The 16,890-nt window shown below is 44.9% G+C and overlaps 1 protein-coding gene across 2 annotated transcripts in view; it reads right to left on the bottom strand.

Moving 5' to 3' along the window:
• Positions 1–16,890, bottom strand: part of LOC132823857 (granule associated Rac and RHOG effector protein 1-like) — a 220,674-nt gene that overhangs the window by 57,861 nt on the left and 145,923 nt on the right. For both annotated transcript variants that reach the window (XM_060837923.1, XM_060837924.1), the window contains exon 3: positions 4,813–5,019. In XM_060837923.1, the coding sequence (XP_060693906.1) occupies positions 4,813–5,019 (207 nt within the window). The remainder of the gene's footprint in view (positions 1–4,812; positions 5,020–16,890) is intronic.

Raw genomic sequence — 16,890 nt, 5'->3', positions numbered from 1 at the left:
AGAAAAAAAATTTCTGAACAGCCACATGATAGAAAGAAATCAAAGCCTCTACTATCCACAGCTGCAATCTGAACATACATGTATAAACTGACGTTGCCACAACTCAGACTCTATGACAGCGCTTGGACGAATGATTGTGTAGATCAGATTGGTGCAAATACCACAGGGATAAAGCCCAGCTTAGCTGGCATAGGTTCAAAACCTTTTTCTTTGGTCATGAATGTGATTCAGACTCAACTTCAGGCAAAGAACTCAAGTAGAATCTCAGATGGACAAATGAGGAAGATTTTAAAATTCAAAACAATTTCCCTAGGAAGACACGTATTAAATTATTTACAACGCTGGTGAAATTTATACTGTTATATTATTTGGAGAAGGTCAACAAGTTACAATGTAGATAAAGCTTGCCAGACTACGTCCAAAGATAGGAAAACTTGGACCAGGGATGCGATTTTTTAAAAAATCACTCAAAGCAGCATCACGAACATGACCAAAACAACATCAAGGGGCAGTACAGCAGCACTGTGGATATGAGCAAAGCACTGGAATTTATTGCAATAGATACAGAACTCAGTAGGAGTGAAGTTATGTAAAACTTGCATTATATGCCAGTCAGAAGTACTGTGCACTGTTGTGATGTCCGTGAAACAGCATATAACTGGAGAAAGCACAAAAACAAAGTCTTCAGGCTTCCATATAGCATGAGGAGGACTGGAATGATATTGACTTCTACAGCCCATCAGATTCAACATCAAGTTCAGTTATACAAGACCATAACCATTATTTTAGAAAGTACGGACTGTGCTGAGCTTTGTTGAAATACTGCAGCGAGCTGGAGCCAGAGAAGTTGGCCAGGGAACAGAGTGGTGTATTGAAGTGTAAGGCAACCGGAAGCTCTGGGTCTATTTTTGTGGACAGAATGTAGATATTCTATGAAGCAGTCACCCAGTCAATGCTTTGTTTCCTCAATGTGATACAATGTGAGCAGTGAATGCAGTAGACTAGGTTGTGACAAGTGCAGGTAAAGTGCTGCTTCACCTGGAAGATATGTTCGGGCTCTTGTATACCGAGGAGGGAGGAATTAAATGGGCAGATGTTACATCTTTGATGGGCTGCAGGAGAAGCTGCCATGGAGCTGCAGGGAGTGAAGGAAGAGTGTACCAAGTTGTCCCAGAGGTTATGGCCCCTGTGGAAGGCAGACAAGGGAGGGGGCAGGAAAAATGCACCTATTTGGTGATATCTCACTGGTGGTGGAGGAAATGGCAGCTGATGATCTTCTGGGTATGGATGCTGATGTGATGGTAGGTAAGGACATGGGATCTGTTGTAGGAGAGAAGACAGAGGGTGAGGATGAAAGTGCGGGAGATGGGTCAGGCCCAGAAGGAATATGCGCGATAGAGGAACTAAGAGAATGGGATGCAGTCTTTACAGGAAGCAAGGATGTTTAGTCCAGATAGTTGTCAGAGTTGGTGGGCTCATAGTGGATATTAGTGGTCAATCTATCCCCAGAGATGTTGAGGAAGGGAAGGAAGGAGTGACAAATAGGTCAGGTGAAAGTGAGGGCCAAGTGAAAATTGCAAGCAAAATTGATGATTTTTTTCAATTCCAGACAAGAGAGGGAAACAGCACAGATGACATCATCAGTATATCAGAGAAAGAATTGTGGGTGGGGGCCGGAATACAATTTGACAAAGAATTCTCCATGTATCGCAAGAAGGGAGAGGCCAAACAGGGCTCATGCAAGTATCCATAGCCACTCCTCAGACCTGAAGAAACTGAAGAGCAATGGGTGACCACTGCGCAGAACATCTACGTTCTGCCCATAAAAAAGTATCCTGAGCTTCTAGCTGCCTACCACTTTAATCATCCACCCAGTTCCCTGGCTAACGTGTCTCAGGCTTGCTGCAGTGTTCCAGCAAAGCTCAGCGCAAGCTGGAAGAACACCACATTTTTCAACATGGGGCCCTGCAGCCCTCCAGACTCAAAATCGAGTTCAATAATTTTAGGATCTGACCTCTCCAATGACCTAGCCCCCCAACCCCACACACCTGACCTTAGAGTCATAGAGATGGACAGCATGGAAACAGACTCTTTGGTACAACCGATCCATGACAACCAGACATCCCAACCCAATCCAGTTCCACCTGCTAGCCCCTTATCCTTCCAAACCCTTCCTATTCATATACCCATCCAAATGCCTCTTAAATGTTGCAATTGTACCAGTCTCCACCACTTCCTCTGGCAGCTCATTCCATACACGTACCACTTACTGTGTGAAAAGGTTGCTCCTAAGGTCTCTTTTATATTTTTCGCCTCTCACTGTAAATCTATGCCCTCTAGTTCCCTATCCCAGGGAAAAGACTTTGTCTATTTATCTTATCCATGCCCCTCATGATTTTATAAACCTCTATAAAGGTCTCCCTCGGACTCCAACACTCCAGAGAAAACAGCCCCAGACTGTTTGCTCAAATCCACTAACCCTGGCAACATCCTTGTAAATTCAAAGTTTGGGAGAAGATTCTAGCTCGGGTGCTCGTTGTTGTGGTTCTGTTCGCCGAGCTGGGAATTTGTGTTGCAGATGATTTGTCCCCTGTCTAGGTGACATCCTCAGTGCTTGGGAGCCTCCTGTGAAGCGCTTCTGTGATGTTTCCTCCGGCATTTATAGTGATTTGTATCTGTCGCTTCCATTTGTCAGTTCCAGCTGTAGTGGCCGGTACATTGGGTCCAGGTCAATGTGCTTGCTGATTGAATCTGTGGATGACCTGGACCCAATATACCGGCCAGTGCAGCAGAATTGCATACAATATTTCAAAAGTGGCCTAGCCAATGTCCTGTACAGCCGCAGCATGACCTCCCAACTCCTGTACTCAGTACTCTGACCAATAAAGGAAAGCATACCAAATGCCTTCTTCACTATCCTATCTACCTGCGACTCCACTTTCAAGGAGCTATGAACCTGCACTCCAAGGTCTCTTTGCACAACAACACTCCCTAGGACCTTCCCATTAAGTGTATAAAGTTCTGTTAAGATTTGCTTTCCCAAAATGCAGCACCTCGCATTTATCTGAACTAAACTTCATCTGCCACTTCTCAACAAACAGGCCCATCTGATCAAGATCCCATTGTAATCTGAAGTAACCTTCTTTGCTATCCACTACACCTCCAATTTTGCTGTCATCTGCAAACTTACTAACTGTACCTCTTATGCTCACATCCAAGTCATTTATATAAATGACAAAAAGTAATGGACCCAGCACCGATCCTTATGGCACTCCACTAGTCACAAGCTCCAGTCTGAAAAACAACCCTTCACCACCACCCTCTGTCTTCTACCTTTGAGCTAGTTCCGTATCCAAATGGCTAATTCTCCCAGTATTCCGAGACCCCTAACATTGCTAACCAGTCTCCCATGGGGAACCTTGTCAAACGCCTCACTGAAGTCCATATAGATCACATCTACTACTCTGCCGTCATCAATTCTCTTTGTACTTCTTCACAAACAACTCGATCAAGATTTGTGAGACATAATTTCCCACGCACAAAGCCATGTTGACAAACCCTAATCAGTCCTTGCCTTTCCAAATACATGTACATCCTGTCCCTCAGGACTCCCTCCAACAACTTGCCCACCACCGACGTCAGGCTCACTGGTCTATAGTTCCCTAGCTTGTCCTTACCACCTTTCTTAAACAGTGGCACCACGTTAGCCAACCTCCAGTCTTCCAGCATCTCACCCCGGACTATCGATGATACAAATATAACAGTAAGAGGCCAAGCAATCACTTCTCTAGCTTCCCACAGAGTTCTTGGGTACATCTGATCAGGTCCTGGGGATTTATCCACCTTTATACATTTCAAGACATTCAGCATTTCCATGTTATCACAGTCTACACATTGCCTCCAGTTAGCCACGAACAGTCTCCATTAACAGTTACTCACTCTCCCAGCTGGATTGTTCTCCTGTCCTGATAGGATAAATAGACAAGGTCTTTTCCCAGGGTGCGAGAATCCAGGACTAGAGAGTATAGGTCTAGGGTGAGAGGGGAAAGATATAAAAGGGGCCTAAGAGGCTATTTTTCACACAGAGGGTGGTGGGTGTATGGAATGAGCTGCCAGAGATGTGGTGGAGGTTGGTACAATTACAGCATTTGAAAATGTGTTGCTGGTCAGGCAGCATCCAAGGAGCAGGAGAATCGACGTTTCAGGCATGAGCCCTTCTTCAGGAATGACAATTACAGCATTTAAAAGGCATCTGGATGGGTATATGAACAGGAAAGGTTTGGAGGGATATTGGCCAAGTGCTGGCAAATGGGATTAGACTGGGTTAGGATATATGGTTGGCATGAACAAGTTAAACCGAAGGATCTGTTTCCATACTTTACATCACTATGACTTTACAAATTTCTCTCTCTTTGGGCTCTATCCCCACCTATCATCTACTCCTTACCTCCTTCCCCAACTTTATCTTCTGTATATAAACAATCTTTTTCCTAGCTACTATCAGTTCTGAGGAAGGGCCACTGCACCCGAAACTTTAACTCTAATTTTTCTTCATAGATGCTGTCAGACCAGCTGAGCTTTTCCAGTGACTTCTGTTTCTGATTTACAGTATCTGCAGTTCTTTTGGTTTTTATGAAGTACACTAAAGTTGGAAAGAGGTGAAACAAATGAAGTCGTCTCCAGGAATCTGTTTAACAAGATTTGCCAACCTAATTCAAGCTCCACAATTGTACCAATTTGATCTGCACCCAGGTTTCCACCCATATGCAGCAAAGTAATCATTCCAGATAATGTTTGTAAAAAAACCATCACCTCTGATGCTCCTCCCCAGGACTTTACAGCTTCGTCCAATTCCGTCACACGACCAACCTTCATGGTTTCACTCCCCATTGCGTTCTTCCTCTCCTGGGCTTGAGCCTCTGCCAAGCACGAGTGGGCTACGGGCTGAACTCGATGCAATGCCTGGGACAGGAACTGGAAGTGGACTTGCAGGACTGTCAAGAAACATCGGCCTAGCACCTGAGAAACAGAAAACAAAGCACATGAAGAGATCTGCCAGATATTGGACATTGCTTAGACTTAATTCATGCCGGAGTCAAACTTAGCACGAGTGCAAGCAAACCTGCTGAACCAGTTCCCAGCTTTACTCAACATACTAGTATTACACACAACCCTCAGAAAGGAAACACACAAAGAGGAGAGAGGTTAAACTGTTGCTAAGTAGATAATGAGCACTTTACACAATCCGCCAAGAATCAAATTAAGGCAAGATTCTATACATGGTGCTACAAATGTTCACTTCCCTATCACATACAAGAATGGTAAAGTTTGTGCAGGTGGCACTCATCACCTTTCCAATATAATTTAAAACCTGTTCTTTTTATAGCAGGGGTGATTAAGGGATATTTAACAGAAATCTTTAAATACATGAAAGACATTAAAGTAGTAAATAGAGTTCAAATGCTTCCCACTGGCAGGAGGCTCAGGAACCAGCCAACATAGGTGAAAAGGTGAGAAAGGTTTTAACATCTGAAATGCATTTTCTAAAATTACAGATTCAATTGTAATACTTAAAGTGGAATTGGATGAATATTTGAAGGGAATATAAAGTGCATGGGTCATGAGCAAAGATCAGGGGAGTAGAATTATTTGGATAGCTCTTTCAAAAGAACTGAGATGCAATGATCGTAAGACAGTTAAGTTCACAAGACATAAAAGCAGAAATAAGCCATTCAGCAAGATTATGGATGATCCAATTATCCTCAACTCCATTTTTTTGCCTTTTCCCTATAATCCTTGATTCCCTTCCTGATTAAAATCTATGTCTCAGATTTTCATATAGTTAACAACCCAGTCTCAACAGCCCTCTCCACACAGGCTGACTACTCTCAGAGAAAAAAGAAATTCCTCTCATCTGTCTTAAATGTATAAGCTCCTTATTCTAACATCATGCCCTCGGTCCCACAAGGGGAAACAGCCTCTCCATTTCTACCCTGACCACTCCTCAGTCTTGTGTATTTCAATCAAATCTCTTCTCCTTCTCATCTCTAATAAGTACAAGTCCAACTTACGAGACCTCACCTCATAAGAAAATCCCTCTGTATCCAGATCAATATAGTGAACCTTCTTTGCACTGTCTACAACTGCAGTATCTTCGAAAAGGGGATCAAAAGGTGTGGTTTGACTAATACCTTGCAGAGCTTGACTATTTTGTACTCTATTCCCATCCTGTAAAACAATATTGTATGAAATATAAAATGACAACTCTAGGCCCGTTCCACATTACTGACATTACATGACAGCCTTTCAAAATACAAACATTCAATCCTATGATACTCTATAATCAAGACTCAAAGAGGAGTGAAACCCAAGTGGCAGGTCAAGGCAAATATGTAGGTGAGACTTTTTTTATACAGGGCTTGGCTGGAAGTGATAGGGAGCACCAAAACTGCAGTTTACTCACAGAGGTCACGAGAAAATAGTGGTAAAAAACTTGCATTTGTATTGCATTTTTCACAAACTCAGGATATTCCTCAAAGCATTTTACAGATAATGAACTATTTTCCTAGTATAGTCACTTGCAAAGTAAGAAACAAATCAGCCATTTTGCAAACAAGCTCTCACAAATATCAATGTGGTCATGACTGTATCATCTGTACTTAGAATGTTACAGTGCAGTACTGGCCCTTCAGCCCTCGATGTTGCACTGACCTGCGAAATTAATCTGATGCCCACCTAATCTACATTGTTCCATTATTATCCATATGTAATGTCCAATGCCAATTTAAGTGCCCCTAACATTGGTGAGTTTACTACTGTTGCAGACAGGCCATTCCACGCCCCTACTCTGAGTAAAGAAACTACCTCTATTATCCGTTCTAAATTTATCACCCCTCAATTTAAAGCTATGTCGCCCCGTGTTAGCCTTCAGCATCTGAGGAAAAAGGCTCTCACTGTCCACCCTTTCTAACCTTCTGATTATCTTATACAGATTGATTAACTCACCTCTCAACCTCTCTCCAATGAAAACAGTCTCAGTTCCCTCAGCCTTTCCTTGTAAGGACTTCCCTCCATACAAGGCAACATCCTTGTAAATCTCCTCTGAACCCTTTCCAACGCTTCCACATCCTTCCTATAATGCGGTGACCAGAACTGCACACAATACTCTAGATGCAGCCTTACCTGCGTCTTGTGCAGCTGAAGCATGACCTCGTGGCTCAGAGACTCAATCCCCCTACCAATAAACACCAACACACCATATGCTTTCTTTACAACCTTGTCAACCTAGGTGGCAACTTTCAGGGATTTGTGCACCCGGACTCAGATCTCTCTATTCATCTATACTGTCAAGAATTTTACCATTACCCTAGTACTCTGCATTCCTGTTACTTCTTCCAAAGTGAAGTACCTCATATTTTTCTGCATTAAACTCCATTTGCCACTTCTGAGCCCAGCTCTGCATCTTACCTATGACCCTCTATAACCCACAACATCCTTCGGCACTATCCACAACTCTGCCTACCACAGTATCATCTGCAAATTTACTAAACCATCATTCTACGCCCACCTCCAGATCATTTTTATAAATGACAAACAGCAGTTTGCGGCACACCACTGGTAACTGAGCTCCAGGATGAGCATTTCCCATCAACCACCACCCTCTGTCTTCTTTCAGCTAGCCAATTTCTGATCCAAACTGCTAAATCACCATTAATCCTGAAACTCTATTTTGTTCAATAGCCTACCATGTGGAACCTTATCAAACGCCTTACTGAAGTCCACACACACCATATCAACTGCCCTACCTTCATCCACCTGTTTTGTCACCTTCTCAAAGAACTCAGTAAGATTAGTGAGGCATGACCTACCCTTCACAAAACTGTGTTGACTATCCCTAATCAAATTATTCCTTTCCAGATGATTATAAATCCTATCTCTTATACCTTTTCCAAAACCTTACCCACAACCGAAGTAAGGCTCACTGGCCTGTAATTACCAGGGTTATGCCGACTCCCCTTCTTTAACAAGGGAACAACATTTGCTCTCCTCCAGTCTTCTGGCACTACTCCTATCGACAATGATGACAAAGATTGAAGCCAAAGGCTCTGCAATCCCCTCCCTGGCTTCCCAGAGAATCTGAGGATAAATCCCATCCTGCTCAGGAGTCTTATCTATTTTCAGATCTTCCAAAATTGCTAAAACCTCCTCTTTGTCAACCTCAATCCCATCTAATCTTGTAGCCTGTATCTCCGTATTCTCACTAACATTGCCTTTTCCCAATGTGAATACTGACGAAACGGATTCATTAAGCTCTTCCGCTATGTCCTCAGATTCCACACACAACTTCCCACTACTATCTTTGATTGGCTCTGATCTTACTCTAGTCATTCTTTTATTCCTGATATATCTATAGCAGACCTTAGGGTTTTCCTTGATCCTATCCACCAACAACTTCTCATGTCCCCTCCTGGCTCTTCTTAGCCCTCTCTTTAGATCTTTTCTGGCTAACATACAACTCTCAAGCCCCCTCACGGAGCATTCACGCCTCATCCTTATAGAAGCTTTCCTCTTGACAACTTCTGTAGTAAACTCTCTCTCTAGACAACTACCTCCTTGACATTGATTGAGGGATGAATATTGGCTAGGATGCCAGGGAGAACTATCCATCCCATCGGTGAAAAACGTCTTTGCACCTCACAATACAGCAGCACTGCAATGGATGCCTGGAGTATGGGCACAAAGCTCTGGACCAGGTATTGAACTCTCAAACTTCGGATTCAAAGGCAAAAGCAGTACTCATGGAGGTAGGTTGAATACAGGTAATTTGAAATAAAATTGATCATGCTGCTTAAAGCCTCTTTGCATTTGAGTGTCTTCATTGTATCACATTTCTCACTTTAGAGCTCAATCTTGAAGCTGACACATCAGGAATGGGTGCAACTGGCTTCACTGCAGAATAGTACAAGCTTTAACAGAGTACCCATAAATTCATTGCTATCATAGCAGTCTGTAGTACCTGATAACACTTTTACTGACATTTTCAGATTTTAGTACAATTCAACGGAATCTAAATTCTCTTTCTAGTCATCACCATAACTTCAAACTTTAACAGCTTCCTTTTGATTTGATTTACTGTTGTCACATGTACTGAGATACAGTGAAAAGTATTGTTTTGCATGCTACGCAGCCAAATCATACCTTACCTAAGGACATCAGGCTAATAGAACAGAATTGAAAAAAGTGCGGCACTGAAAAATGCACAGCAGGTCTGGCAGCTTCCAGCTAGCAGGACAGTTGACGTTTTGGGCATAAGCACTTCATCAGTCACAAAGGGCTCATTGCCTGAAACGTCGACTCTCCTGCTTCTCGGATGCTGCCTGATCTGCTGTGCTTGTCCAGTGCAACACTTTTTGACTCTGATCTCCAACATCTTTAGTTCTCATTTTCTTCTAATAGGACAGAATACAGAATATAGTGTTATAGCTCCAGAGAGGGTGCAGAGAAAGATCAACTTTAACATAAGAGAGGTCCATTCACAGGTCTGATAACATGGGGAAGAAGCTGCTCTTGAATCTGTTGGTACGTGTTTTCAAACTGTTTATCTTCTGCCCAACTGCAGACAGCGGGAGAGAGTATAACTGGGGTGGGTGAGGTCTCTGATGGCGTTGGCTGCTTTCCCAAGGCAGCAGGAAGTATAGACTGAGGTAATGGATGGAAGGCTGGTTCGTGTAATGGACTGGACTGTGCTCACAACACACTGCAATTCTGTGATCAAAACAATAATTTTCTTAATATTAATTTCAAAAAGAGACGAGTTTACCAAAATTATGTTCCTCCTTTCCCAAAATGAGTAAGGTAAATGAGTGACAAATTTATCACTCCTCTTGTGCCTACCAGCTTAAGTCAGTTTTACAGGTTGAAGAGTGTTACCTGAATAGAAAAGATTTCTTGACGGCGCCCTGGCCAAAAAATCTCCCTCAATGAGCAGAACAAATTAAGGTCTTATTCATCAAAATCACCGCAAGTTGCATTTATGTACTACCTTTAACAAAAACGGTATGTCTCTGAAGTGTTCCAAAGGAGCAATTATCAAACAAAATTAAATAAAAGCATAATGGAGTATTTCATTTAAACAAGTGACCAAAATTTGGTCAAAGAGATAGGTCTGAAGGAGAATAAAAGGAAAAAAAGATTAAAAAGGTAGAGAGAGACATACAAACAAATGGAAAGTGAAAGGTAGAGACAGAGCAAGAGAGACACAGCGAGTGAAAACGAGTAAGCAAGCATGAGATAGCGAGAGCAAGCGTGAGATAGTGAGAGTGAGAAAGTGAGTGAGCAAGAGTGAGAGTGAGCAAGCAAAAGATGATAATGTTTAGCTAGAGAATTTCAGAGTTGCAGTGTCAGTGAACAGAGGATTTCTTGCGATAAAAAAACCAACTTCTTAGTTTGTGGTTTCACAGCAGGAAATCCTCAATCTTTACTGACAAAACAATAATTGCCCTTCAAAAGCAATTAGTAGACCAGCAGGAAGCTGGAAGAACACAGCAAGCCAGGCAGCATCAGGAGATGGAGAAGTCGACGTTTTGGGTGTAACCCTTCTTCAGAACTGGAGGTGGGGGTAAGGGGAGCTATAGATAAAGGACCCCCCCCCCCCCCTTTATAAAACAATTTGCTCTAAATACTTAGGCATTGCAGTGAGAAAATAATAAAGCAGTACATACACCAAGGTTTCTTTCTTTAAGCTGACTGTTTTTCTAATGTTGATCACGTTGACTAGGAATGTTGCTTTGCAGAGAACAGGGCAGATTTCAAAAGCTGCAAATCCTTCAATTGAAGAAACAAGTTCTCTGTTGGCATCACCTTCCAGTGATACTAACTATTACATAAACTCAGAATTAGGGGAGTACAGAGCAACAGGAACAGTGCTCCATCAAAAGTAATGAGTAAGGAGTGGCTTGATTGAGATTTTCAAAATTCTTAAAAGAGTAGATATAGAGAAGCTACCTTTACATGTGAGCAACACAAAAACCAGAATCATAAATATAATATAATTACTAATAAATTCAATCCCGAATTCAGGAATGTTAGAAAGTGGAACTTGCTAATACAAGAGATGGCTGACAAATGACATTACTAAGCTAAGGGGAAACTCAATGAACACGATGGAGTAAAGAGCATAAAGCTATGCTATTAAGAAGAGATGATGTATGGTAGGAGAAGGCTCACGTGGAGTTCAAAAAACTAGCATGGACCAATTGGACTATATGCCCATTTCTGTATTTTAAACTTTATGTAAAATATGCTAGTGGACTATTTCAAAGCCAAGCTCAAAAACTAGTTACTAACTAACCCATAACTTAGGTTGCTGCAGAAACAAAGATCACTTGGTCGGAGTATTTTCCAGAAACTGTCACTCGGTGACTTGTAATCCTCAGCCCACTCAGTCTGCTCTGGCAGAGGATTGTTTGCAAACTCCCCACATTATAAAAAGCTGCTCCCTAAGAGAGGTATCTGAGCACGAAGAAAGGAGGAAAGTGTCTGAAGAGAAATGCCACTGGTGGTATTTCACTTCTGACCATGAGGCTTCCCCACTCGCAAATTCCACCTTCTCAACAGCACCTTTGATAGGAGGATACCGAGAAAGCCTGCTCAGAGAAACAGAACAGACCCAACAGTTTGTCACTACTTTAGTGAAATGTCTGACCTCTCAAAGATTATTGGTACAAAAACACAACAGGAAAACAGTTTTGTGAAAGTCAGAAGTATTTTCAATCATCCAAATTTTATCCACTCAAACTTCTGGTAGTAATGGTCAATTTAGAATGTAGCACACATCTGGACAACATTTAAAACACAAGACCAAGATAATGAGACCAAATATGGTTTCATACAAGTCTGAGATTCCATAATGAGGCAAAGAACAGAAGATTATTCAACCCAATAAGTGTGTTTCTCTGTAGGTTGCATCCAGCTTAGAACCTTGTTTCGAAGAACAATTCAATCGTAACATTTTCAGTTCTGTGTCAGATGGTTCAAATTCTACTTCAGAGTCATAAATATGAAATCCATCTTAACATTCCAGAGCAGTATATGAGGATGCTACAGAAGTGCCAGCATTCAATTAAGACTTAACGATGTTATGACACAGGGTAAACCCCTCTACTAATTTAAACCCACCACACAGAAAAAGTTCACCTCATGATATAATCTGTTAAAATTCGAGCGGTAAAGGGACGGCTGGAAAATGGGAAGCCTTCAAAATGAGAAACCTTCAAAATGAGATAGCAAGAATCCAGAGAAAGTATATTCCTGTCAGGGTGAAAAACAAGGCTGGTATGTATAGGGAATGCTGGATGACGAAAGAAATTGAGGGTTTGGTTAAGGAAAATAAGGAAGAATAGGTCAGGTATAGACAGGATAGAACGAGTGAATCCTTAGAAGAGTATAAAGAAAGGAGGAGTATACTTAAGAGGGAAATCAGGAGGGCAAAATAGCAAGAGGGGACATGAGAGAATTAAGGAGAATTCAAAGGGTTTTTACAAGTATATTAAGGACAAAAGGGTAACTAGGGAAAGAATAGGGCAGCATCCAAAGAGCAGGAGAATCGACGTTTCGGGCATGAGCCCTTCTTCAGGAATGAGGAGAGTTGCCAAGCAGGCTAAGATAAAAAGTAGGGAGGAGGAACTTGGGGGAGGGGCGTTGGAAATGCGATAAGTGGAAGGAGGTCACGGTGAGGGTGATAGGCCGGAGTGGGAGTGGGGGCGGAGAGATCAGGAAGAAGATCGCAGGTTAGGAAGGCAGTGCTGAGTTCGAGGGATTTGACTGAGACAAGGTGGGGGGAGGGGAAATGAGGAAACTGGAGAAGTCTGAGTTCATCCCTTGTGGTTGGAGGGTTCCTAGGCGGAAGACGAGGCGCTCTTCCTCCAGTCGTCATGTTGCTATGGTCTGGCGATGGAGGAGTCCAAGGATCTGCATATCCTTGGTGGAGTGAGAGGGGGAGTTGAAGTGTTGAGCCACGGGGTGGTTGGGTTGGTTGGTGCAGGTGTCGGTTGGTGCAGGTGTCCCACAGGTGCTCTCTGAAACGTTCCGCAAGTAGGCGGCCTGTCTCCCCAATATAGAGGAGGCCACATCGGGTGCAGCGGATGCAGTAAGTGATGTGTGTGGAGGTGCAGGTGAATTTGTGGCGGATATGAAAGGATCCCTTGGGGCCTGGGAGGGAAGTAAGGGAGGAGGTGTGGGCGCAAGTTTTGCATTTCATGCGGTTGCAGGGGAAGGTGCCGGGAGTGGAGGTTGGGTTGGTGGGGGGTGTGGACCTGACGAGGGAGTCACGGAGGGAGTAGTCTTTTCGGAAAGCTGATAGGGGAGGGGAGGGAAATATATCTCTGGTGGTGGGGTCCATTTGGAAATGACAACGGATGATACGATATATATGGAGGTTGGTGGGGTGGTAGGTGAGGACCAGTGGGGTTCTGTCCTGGTGGCATCGGAGGGATGGGGCTCAGGGGCAGAAGAGCAGGAAGTGGAGGAGATGCGGTGGATCCTGTCTGGGGGGAATCTGCGGTCTTTGAAGAAGGAGGCCATCTAGGTTGTACGGTATTGGAACTGGTCCTCCTGGGAGCAGATGCAGTGGAGACGAAGGAATTGGGAGTATGGGATGGTATTTTTACAGGGGGCAGGGTGGGAGGAGGTGTAGTCGAGGTAGCTGTGGGAGTCGGTCGGTTTATGGTAAATGTCCATGTTGATTCGGTCGCCCGAGATAGAAATGGAAAGGTCTAGGAAGGAGGGAGGAGTCTGAGACGGTCCAGGTAAATTTGAGGTCGGTGTGGAAGGTGTTAGTAAATTGGATGAACTGTTCAACCTCCTCGTGGGAGCACGAGGCAGCGCCGATACAGTCATTGATGTAGCAGAGGAAAAGGTGGGGGGTGGTGCTAGTGTAGCTGCAGAAGATGGACTGTTCCACATATCCTACGAAGAGGCAGGCATAGCTGGGGCCCATGCAGGTGCCCATGGCTACTTCTTTGGTTTGGAGGAAGTGGGAGGATTGGAAAGAGGATCAGTTCAGTCAGTCGAAGGAGGGTGTCAGTGGAAGGGTACTGGTTGGTACGGCGGGAAAGGAAGAAGCGGAGGGCTTTGAGGCCTTCGTGATGGGGGATGGAGGTGTACAGGGACTGGACGTCCATGGTGAAGATAAAGCATTGGGGACCAGGGAAGCAAAAATCATGGAGGAGGTGGAGGGCGTAGCTGGTGCCCCGAACGTAGGTGGGGTGTTCTTAGACTAAGGGGGACAGGACCATGTCGAGGTATGCGGAGATGAGTTCTGTGGGGCAGGAGCAGGCTGAGACAATGGGTCGGCCGGGGCAGTCAGGTTTGTGGATTTTGGGCAGGAGGTAGAAACGGGCGGTGCGGGGTTGTGGGACTATGAGGTTGGAGGCGGTGGATGGGAGATCCCCTGAGGTGATGAGGTTATGGATGGTCTGGGAGATGATGGTTTGGTGGTGGGAGGTGGGTTCATGGTCAAGGGGGCAGTAGGAGGAGGTGTCCGCGAGCTGGCGTTTAGCCTCAGCGGTGTAAAGGTCGGTGCACCAAACTACTACCGCACCTCCCTTGTCTGCTGATTTGAGGTTGGGGTTGGAACTGAGGGAGTGGAGGGCTGCACGTTCCGAGGGTGAGAGGGGTGGAGAGGTTGAGGCGGTTAATGTCACGGCGGCAGATGGCTATGAAGAGAGCGAGGGCAGGTAAGAGGCCAGCCCGGGGTGTCCAGGTGGATGGGGAGTGTTGGAGGCGGGAGAAGGGGTCGTCAGAGGGTGGGCGAGAATCTTGGTTGAAGAAGTAGGCGTGGAGGCGAAGGCGGCGGAAGAATTGTTCAATGTCTCGCCGCGTGTTGAACTCGTTAATCCGAGAGTGTAGGGGAATGAAGATGAGGCCTCCAGGACAGAATCCCACTGGTCCTCACCTGCCACCCCACCAACCTCCCTATACATCGTATCATCCGTCGTCATTTCCGCCACCTCCAAACGGACCCCACCACTAGAGATATATTTCTCTCCCCTCCCCTATCAGCATTCCGAAAAGACCACACCCTCCGTGACTCCCTCATCAGGTCCGCACTCCCCACCAACCCAACCTCCACTCCCGGCACCTTCCCCTGCAACTGCAAGAAATGCAAAACTTGCGCCCACACCTCCCTCCCCCTTACTTCCCTCCAAGGCCCCAAGGGATCCTTCCATATCCGCCACAAATTCACCTGCACCTCCACACACATCATTTACTGCATCCGCTGCACCCGATGTGGCCTCCTCTATATTGGGGAGACAGGCCACTACTAGTGGAATGTTTCAGAGAACACCTCTGGGACACCCGGACCAATCAACCCAACCACCCCGTGGCTCAATACTTCAACTCCCCCTTCCCCTCCACCAAGTACATGAAGGTCCTTGGACTCCTCCATCGCCACACCATAACAACACGACGGTTGGAGGAAGAGCACCTCATCTTCCGCCTAGGAACCCTCCAACCACGAGGGATGAACTCAGACTTCTCCAGTTTCCTCATTTCCCCTCCCCCCACCTTGTCTCAGTCAAATCCCTCGAACTCAGCACTGCCTTCCTAACCTGCGATCTTCTTCCTGACCTCTCTGCCACCACCCCCACTCTGGCCTATCACCCTCACCGTGACCTCCTTCCACCTATCACATTTCCAACGCCCCTCCCCCAAGTCCCTCCTCCCTACCTTTTACCTTAGCCTGCTTGGTACACTCTCCTCATTCCTGAAGAAGGGCTCACGCCCGAAATGTCTATTCTCCTGCTCTTTGGATGCTGCCTGACCTGCTGCGCTTTTCCAGCAACACATTTTCAGCTCTGATCTCCAGCATCTGCAGTCCTCACTTTCTCCTCAAAGAATAGGGCCCCTCAAAGATCAGCAAGGCAGCCTTTGTGTGGAGTCACAGAAATTGGGGAGATACTAAATGAATATTTTGCATCAGTATTTACTGTGGAAGATATAGACTGTAGGGAAATAGATGGTGACATCTTGCAAAATTCCAGATTACAGAGGAGGAAGTGCTGGATGTCTTGAAACGGTTAAAGGTAGATAAATCCCCAGGACCTGATCAGGTGTACCTGAGAACTCTGTGGGAAGCTAGAGAAGTGATTGCTGGGCCTCTTGCTGAGATATTTGTATCATCGATAGTCACAGGTGAGGTGCCGGAAGACTGGAAGTTGGCAAACGTGGTGCCACTGTTTAAGAAGGGCGGTAAAGACAAGCCAGGGAGCTATAGACCGGTGAGCCTGACCTCGGTGGTGGGCAAGTTTTTGGAGGGAATCCTGATGGACAGGATGAGCATGCATTTGGAAAGGCAAGAACCGATTCGGGATAGTCAATATGGCTTTGTGCGTGGGAAATCATGTCTCTCAAATTTGATTGAGTTTTTTTGAAGAACTAACAAAGACGATTGATGAGGGCAGAGTGGTAGATGTGATCTATAAGGACTTCAGTAAGGCGTTCAACAAGGTTCTCCATGGGAGACTGGTGAGCAATGTTAGATCTCATGGAATAAAGGGAGAACTTGCCATATGGATACAGAACTGGCTCAAAGCTAGAAGACAGAGGGTGGTGGTGGAGGGTTGTTTTTCAGACTGGAGGCCTGTGACCAGTGGAGTGCCACAAGGATCGGTGCTGGGCCCTCTACTTTTTGTCATTTACATAAATGATTTGGATGCGAGCATAAGAGGTACAATTAGTAAGTTTGCAGATGACACCAAAATTGGAGGTGTAGTTGACAGCGAAGAAGGTTACCTCAGATTACAACAGGTAATCTGGACCAGATGGGCCAATGGGCTGAGAAGTGGCAGATGGAATTTAATTCAGATAAATGTGAGGTGCTGCATTTTG

Source organism: Hemiscyllium ocellatum, chromosome 17 (assembly GCF_020745735.1).
Source record: "Hemiscyllium ocellatum isolate sHemOce1 chromosome 17, sHemOce1.pat.X.cur, whole genome shotgun sequence".
NCBI lineage: Eukaryota > Metazoa > Chordata > Chondrichthyes > Orectolobiformes > Hemiscylliidae > Hemiscyllium > Hemiscyllium ocellatum.
The sequence above is the reverse complement of the archived record's forward strand: the minus strand, read 5'-3'. Positions and strand labels throughout refer to the sequence as shown.